The following is a 7,753-nucleotide window of genomic DNA, read 5'->3' on the forward strand; positions in this document are numbered from 1 at the left end:
ACCTTTCAACCTCGGAGGCGATTCCTGTAGAGTCTCGTTGGATTTCTGGCAGCGATTTTCCAGCTCCATCTGGTAAATCTGTCTCCTGTGCTCGCTACCATAACGTCTTTCCACTGCACCCATTAACGCATCGTAACTGTTCCTTTCACCAATCAGGAATAGTCTGCAAGATTTCCGCTGCAGGTCCTTTTAATGCAACGAACAGTGCAGCGGATTTATCCTCCATGCTCCAGTGATTTGCTGTAGCTGTCTTCTCAAACTGGAGCTTAAAGACTTGGAAAGGAATCGTGCCGTCAAAGGATGGAGTCTTTACCTTGGGCGCGCTGGTCGAAGAAGGTGGGCGATTCAACTGCATATCTCGGAGGCGACCTTCCAACTCTTCTACCTTGGCCTCGACTTTCCTATGCCTGATTACTTCGTTCGATTTCCTTGATCTCTCCTGATTCGCGTTATCTCTAGCTAAATTCTCTGAGTGGTAATCTTTCATCTACTGCGAGCTGTCTTTCTGCCACAAGTGATACGAGGTTAAATCTGTGCTGTACAGCTGTGAGACATTCTGACAACTGTCGTTGCTATCTGTATGCATCATCTGTGACATGGCAGCCAATAACGTGTTCATGTCCATAGCTGTTGATGAACTGGAAGACTTTTGCTGTTCTTCAACCTTCCCGGATGTCTGCTGCACATCCTTCGACGAACAGGCAGCCTCATCCTTTGTTCGTCCTATTGCGGATGATCGTCGGATTTACCCTGGAAGTCGTATTTGTCCACGTCGATGCCTTCAGCTTCCATAGCCTCCGCAAACGGGATAATCAATTCCACTTTTCTTCCGGAGGTGGCCAAATTACGCTTTTCCAACTCCTGTTTCAGTCCTCAATCTTTAAGTCCTGAATTTTCGCCATTTTCAGTAGTTTATCCTTCGGGATTTATTTAACAATCCCACTTCTGACACCAATTGTTACGATTATCCTCGAAACCTTGAGGGATTTCCCAAATATACTCGGGCTCGTATCGCTGGATTGTTAAATAAATGCTAACGATGACCAAATTGTAGTACAATTAACTTTATTGTCCAACAAACAATTTACAATACTTGCTAATACAGTAAAAACACTTTACAATACTTGTTAAAGCAATAACAACGCTTTACTACTTGTTAACACAATTAAACTTATAGCTTGCTTATTCGCAACTCAATTCTCCGCTCACTTTACTTGTAGCTTGCTGTCTTGTAACTGTCTCAACTCCGCTGTGTCGTGGCTCTTATATACCTGCGCTCACACTTATGGCAACTCTAGAACGTTCTGAAGTTTATCGCTCATTCTCTTTCTCTCGCTGTTCGCAGTGTTCATCCAACTTGACGTTTCTCTTTGTGGAACATTCTACGTCATTCCTCGAACATTCTGCCTATTTCTCGTTGTTCGCTTTGTGTTGCCGCAGTATTCGCCACATTATTTTACATTATTTGGATAAAGAAAAGTTAAGAAAATTCAATATCGATGTGATGCTGATAGAAATCTGGATCAATTTGTGATCAATTCTGTTTGTTTTGTTTCCTAATTAAGTGAGGAAATTTTAATTGACAGCACCGACAATTGAACATATACATAAACAAATGGTCGGTCATGGTTAAAACAATTCAAATTTTTGTATTGAAGTTTTGGTTTAAAATTTATTTTTTCCTTTTTAGTAGCGTTTTTGCACATTATCTGCTGCGTGAGAATTGATCGTAATAGATACGGATCTGAATAAGCGACTGGAACACGGCTGTTTGTCAAAAGCATACGATTTCGAACTCGCGTAAATGTACATTTGCTAAATGCGATAGCATGAACGCTCTTCGAAAACATGTTCGAAAGTGCTAAATGTTGCATTTTAAATGCAGCAAAAACGCTGCATTATGCAGAAATTTTGTTTGGCAAACTGCATGCAATTGTTGTTGCGACAAACTCGGGGAGACGGAGTTTGGCGACTCTCACAGCAAACTAATTTTGTTTGGCCAAACTGCAGCAAATTCGGTGTTGTCATATACAAAAATTTTAAACAATTGTTGCTATACACAAAATTTGCCGTGATACCAAAAGCCAGAGAACTGAATTTATGCTGTAGGAGCTTCAAAAATTAGGGCACAGGTAATTGCCTATACGATATCATAAAAAATATATTAATTGTGCACGTTATTTACATCTGAAATTCTCATTTCGTGTTGGCAATAGCCATGAAAAAGATAAGAGCAAATGCCAAAAAACAGGTGATCTCAGCTGTAGGCATTTTTTGGCAAACAGCTGATAGTGTTTCTACTTAGGAAACTGTACGATGACCTAAACTCACCCTTTTTATTTCTTTGCTAATAAACTCATTCAAAGGATGAAAGATAAAGGTAGGGTAAACGAACGTCATTAAAAGTTGAATTAAGAAGTGTTGGTATTTGAAAAAAAAAATTGGACACGAATGACTTTTTTGACAGAAATAAAATCACTGCTCGTGTTTTAACGAAATGTGATTGAACTTGAGCATTTGAAAGCACATTTGCATGTCTGGCTGTAGCTGAACGTGTAGAGATGCTCGCTGTTAGTTGTTAGCTCCCAGCATGTTCGGGTTCGAATGCCATCAGAGGCAACATGTAATTTTTAATTTTTGTTTTTGGTTTTTATTAATTTTGAAAAAGCATCTGAGAAGTGAAGAATAAAAGCGTGTACAAACGAAAAAATATAACAACAATGTCATTGTTAATATGTTGGAGTAGTTTTGTGCTACTCTGATGTAATGCAGGGATGGAATATATGGTCCTGCCCTAGGACATCGCAATGTTAATTGGATCATATTTTTTATATGAATTGTGGTTAATTTTGGAGTACTCCTTGGTCCTTAGTGAGTACTCTTTACACGTATGCATGGGGTAGTCGCGATTTTTGCAGGGTTACCGTTGGTATGAACTCCTTGTGTCATCAACAGCTTCTTTATCTATTCATATTCGTATGTAAATATATACCAGAATTTCAGAGAATTCTGAAAGGTTTCACAAATTTTTTAAGAACTTTCTTTAACAAATCGTACATCAATTTTTTTGCTAGTTCTTGTCAAACGCTTCAGATGTTTCTCTTTAAAGATTCCTAAAAGAATCGTAAAAAATTTCCGATACTCTTACAGACTTCGGGAGCATTTGTTTTCAGGTTATATATTTACGTATATCATTCCATCGCTATCACCTGCAGTTGATACGTCTTGTACACCAACCGAAAAATTTAATTCGCCAAACACGCCGAGTTTACAGCACAAACATTTTTTAGAACAACCCTATTTTAGCAAGCCACCAAAGGGAAAGCAACTCTAAAGGCACTGGCCCAATGCAGGCTTGCTTTGCGCGCCTTGCTGACTTCAATTTGCTTGGATTTACTTTGAAAACTTGCTTGGCCGAATGCATGATTCAATAATACAAGGTTCGATAAACTGACAGTTGTCTCTCTCGCACCGCTCCCTTAGCAGTGGCACCGTGTTGCTTCTTTGCACATTTACATGGAAACAGTGTAGCTTTGGTGTGATATAGAAGTATGAGCGTTTGTGCAATATGTTTATTTGTATATGCATATGAAGCATAATTAACTGATGAAAACATAAACTGTTTTTAAATGGGATGTTTACATCAATTTCATAGTAGTCTTATTTTAATTTTGAGTCATTTTGCATTTTTTATACAGCTAAATAGCACATAAATTACGTAATTTACATAGATACATCAATATTACGTTCAAAATATCGTTTAAAATGCCAGATTTCCTGCAAAAACATTAGAATTTACAAAAGGAATTTCACTACTAATTGCCTACTTTGCGTACTTTTCTACTACCATTTTCGCACCAAGAGATTTCATTCCTCCCCTTTTCTCCGTCCTTCGTAAATGCAACCTTTTGTAAGGGAGTGTCAAACCGTAGCTGTCAATAATTATCTAACCTTGTATTATTGAATCATGGGCCGAATGGTGGTTTGGAACGCTGTCAAAGTAACCAGCTGTCTGGTTGAAAAGTCAATGGCCCGTAGTCATAGTCAAAATAAAGTCGACTTTAAAGTTAGTTGCAGCTTTTTGACATAATTTTCAATGGGATATCTGTCAAAAAAGCTGCAACTAACTTTAAAGTCGACTTTATTTTGACTATGACTACGGGCCAATGTCTGTTCCCTTAACGTTAATAATTATTTCCTAGAAAACTCTAAAAAATTTATCAAAAACTTTCAGATTTATTTTTAAATTAATGCGAAATAATGTTGTATTTAAAAGAAATGATAATAATGATACATACATATCTATATTTACATTTACTAAAAAAAACTATAACTTAAAAAAGCGATTTACTTGAAGAAGTTTTTTCCTCTCGTGTAAAATTTGTAAAAGTGGGCTTTGCAACTTTTTACTATAAGATAACGATATGTTAAATATAAATATGGAAACAATGAATCATTTTTATTTCATTTCGAATTACCTGCATTTTCTGTGACTTTTTTTAAATTAAGTAAGCAAATTTTTGTTTGAATTTATGCATTTTGAAAGGAACATACCTCTTTGTCAAAAGCCTACAAAACGCTTTCGAATAAAACATTTGCCTATTTCAAATTTTAAGGCGTTTAAAGCAAGTGAAGAAAAGCTGCCATTTGACCAGCCTTTATACGTTTTAGTATATTCTAAATAATTTTTGACACTTCTCGCAGCGAAGCAAGCAAAGCAAGCCTGCATTGGGCCAGCACTTTAACTGGAGTTGGCAACTCTACCAACGAATGAGTGGAAAGTGCCATGGTAGAAAAATTATAAACAACTGATATTTTTGCACACTTTTGGCCATGTTAAAATAATTGATAGTGGAAAATATAAAGTCCTGTTGTTACCTTTAACTTCGCTTGTCGTAGGAGCAGATAATTTCTTAAAAATGGCCAATAGTTACGATATACCAAGTTGGTAAGCTACTCACAATTAAGATGTTTCACCTGTCGGAAATAAGGCTTGATTTCCCTTTACAGGGCTGGTAAGCCACCCACCGGCTTGCATTTGGATGTCCTTAAAGATGATAAACTTGTGCAGAAACTTATGGTGGATGAAAAGCGTTGCTATCTCTTCGGGCGCAATAGTCAAATGAATGATTTTTGTATTGACCACGCCTCCTGTTCGCGAGTGCATTCAGCATTCGTGTATCATAAGCACTTGAACATCGCCTATTTGGTGGATTTGGGTTCAAGTAAGTTATACACATAATATATTAGTAAAATTACCTAAAGATTAATTATGCAAACATGTTTCTCCTCAGCCCACGGTACATTTATTGGTACCTTGCGCTTGGAACCTCATAAACCGACACAGCTGCAAATTAATAGCACTTTTCATTTTGGGGCTTCCACGCGACGATATATTCTCAGGGAGCGGCCTTCCGCCGGGCAACGTAATAGCATTATGGAAGATTTGCCCCTGAGCGAAACCAGCGACGGTGCGTTACTGGGTTTGCCTGAAAGTCAAACCGAATTAGATGTAAGTTTTTAGTTACTATACATGAAATATAACAATTATTTGTAAAGACTTGTATTGTTTTAGAATCTCACCGAATACAATACTGCACATAACCGGCGTATTTCTATGTTGGGTATTGCAGACGACAATTTGAGAAAGGTGAGTGATGTTTATTCATAGTAACACATTTTTTGCCAAATTAAATAGTTTTTCTTTTACTGAAGCAAAATGCAGCAAAACATAGTGGTCGTAAACGCCGCAATGTTACGTTTAATGACGAAGAAATTATAATTAACCCAGAAGACGTAGACCCAACTGTCGGACGGTTCCGTAATTTGGTTCAAACAACTGTTGTACCGGCTAAACGTGCTCGTTTTGATTCTGGCGGTCAAATGGGTATTCAATCAACACCAAGCGGTGGGGCCATACTATCAAACGCTGCATTATCTTCAAGTGGTTCTACTGCTCATCAAATGTTCCAGCAAAGTTTAGCAGAACTTAAGCAACAAGTGAGCTCTGCACCACTCTCTCCTTCTTCCCTCTATCAAGGACTCCCTGCATCTGTACATGACTCCCATCCAAATCCTAGTTTGAAGTTTAACAGTAGTAGCACGGACTTTGATATAACGCCAATTGCAATGGGCACGAAATTGGGTTTGTTACTGCCAAATCCAGCTCCTGATGTAACACCCGTAGTTGCTGAACCGTCGCCAGTAAAGCCCTTGATGGGGGTAGGAGCCGCACAGAGATTAGGGCAGGCCAATGCAAATTGTGAGTTCCCATCCGAAAAAAATATATTTCAATTCTTATGCTCGTCTTTTATTATAGTGCGTTTCGATCCACATGGTGTTGCTGGCGGTTCTGCGTCAGAAAGCGGTGGACACGGGCCGCAAAAGAAGAAATATGCCAAGGAAGCATGGCCTGGACGAAAACCAATGTTGGGACAGCTTTAATTTATTAATAGCATGACTGTGCGGAAGTAAAATAAAATTAGATAAACTAAATAAAATTATTATAAGTTACGACAAGGTGAATTCATATATTGCGTATACGTAATACTTTTATATTGGCAGTAAGCTAACTAAGCTAACAATGTGTAAGCATTCCGAAATCAAAGTGAGACAGTCTAGTACCGCTTTTGTGAATGTATTGTGAACGTGAGTGCCGTTTTTGTGTATGTGTTGTGTATATGTTTATTTATAAACGTACGTGTTCTTTTTCTTTCGTACGTTTTTATTGATATATCTGTACTGTAATGTTTTCGGAGAGTACTAGCTCTTACTGCCAATATAGGAGTATTACATATATGATATATTGTAATAATATTATATATATAAATTCGCCTTGAGTTATGTATGTATTTCATTATATCAATTACACAGGTCAACAACGTTTTGTTCTAGGAAAGTGTAGGGTCGTTTTCGAAGTAATTTTTTGCGTAGAATCCGAATCCGGGGTTTAAATTGCTCTATCACGTCAGGATTTTGAGATATCTTAACCTAAAAGTGCAAAAACGCTGTTTTTGCCCATTTTTGAGGTTATGTAGCTACGCAGATTTTGCCCTTCATAAAAAAGTAAACGTGGTATTTTAAAGTATGAGTCTTCCTCTTTTAAATGCCGTTGAGTTTGCTTAAATATATTTATTTTTCACTGAGATAATGCATTTTGAAGTTTCCATGTTTGTGAATTTTTCGATATTCGAAAATCCATTGAGATAACATGAGACGTGATACGGTCGATTACTTCTTTAGGGCGGACGGTATTGAAAATGGGCAAAATCGGACAATAACCACGCCTACCTCCCATATAACGGTAATTTTCAGGAATACGAAAACTGCGATATTTTAGTAACTACTGAAGATTATTCACTCAAAATTGATATTTTCAATAAGTTTTAGACGAAAAATAAGAATATTATAAAGTTTTGGAAAATGGGCGTAGCCACGCCCACTTATGGTTACATGTGTATATCTTGGTAACCGCTGCACCGATTTCTTCCAAACTTGGCACAGTTGTTAACCTTGGTATAACATACGAAACGGCCGAAAATTTTTTAAATCGGACAATAACCACGCCCACATCCCATATAACGGTAATTTAGAGAAATGCGAAATCTTCGATAAATCAGTTTGAAATTGAAGCTAATTTATTCAAAATTTATGCTTGCAACAATTCTTTACCAAGAAATACGTTTAGGATAAAATTTTGAAAAATGGGGGAAAATGGGCGTGGCACCGCCCACTTATGATCACATATATGTAT

At 37.3% G+C, this 7,753-nt stretch overlaps 1 protein-coding gene across 1 annotated transcript; it reads left to right on the forward strand.

Annotated features, from left to right (window-relative positions):
• The first annotated feature begins 4,718 nt into the window (after positions 1-4,718).
• NiPp1 (nuclear inhibitor of protein phosphatase 1) lies at positions 4,719-6,720 on the forward strand. The gene is made up of 6 exons (XM_017612895.1): positions 4,719-4,948; positions 5,011-5,225; positions 5,295-5,512; positions 5,576-5,650; positions 5,716-6,262; positions 6,320-6,720. The coding sequence occupies exons 1-6, from the start codon at positions 4,920-4,922 to the stop codon at positions 6,442-6,444; spliced, it is 1,209 nt and encodes a 402-aa protein (XP_017468384.1). The 5' UTR covers positions 4,719-4,919; the 3' UTR covers positions 6,445-6,720.
• The last annotated feature ends 1,033 nt before the right edge of the window (positions 6,721-7,753 follow it).

Source organism: Rhagoletis zephyria, unplaced genomic scaffold, assembly GCF_001687245.7.
Source record: "Rhagoletis zephyria isolate East Lansing unplaced genomic scaffold, Rhagoletis_zephyria_1.1 Rzeph_scaffold_00584, whole genome shotgun sequence".
NCBI lineage: Eukaryota > Metazoa > Arthropoda > Insecta > Diptera > Tephritidae > Rhagoletis > Rhagoletis zephyria.

Excerpts from the sequence above, each read along its gene's own strand:
- NiPp1 (XM_017612895.1), top strand. The coding sequence starts at position 4,920 with ATGGCCAATAGTTACGATATACCAAGTTG. Across the intron at positions 5,226-5,294 it reads TTTGGTGGATTTGGGTTCAA|CCCACGGTACATTTATTGGT; the intron begins GTAAGTTATACA and ends GTTTCTCCTCAG. Across the intron at positions 5,651-5,715 it reads CAGACGACAATTTGAGAAAG|CAAAATGCAGCAAAACATAG; the intron begins GTGAGTGATGTT and ends CTTTTACTGAAG.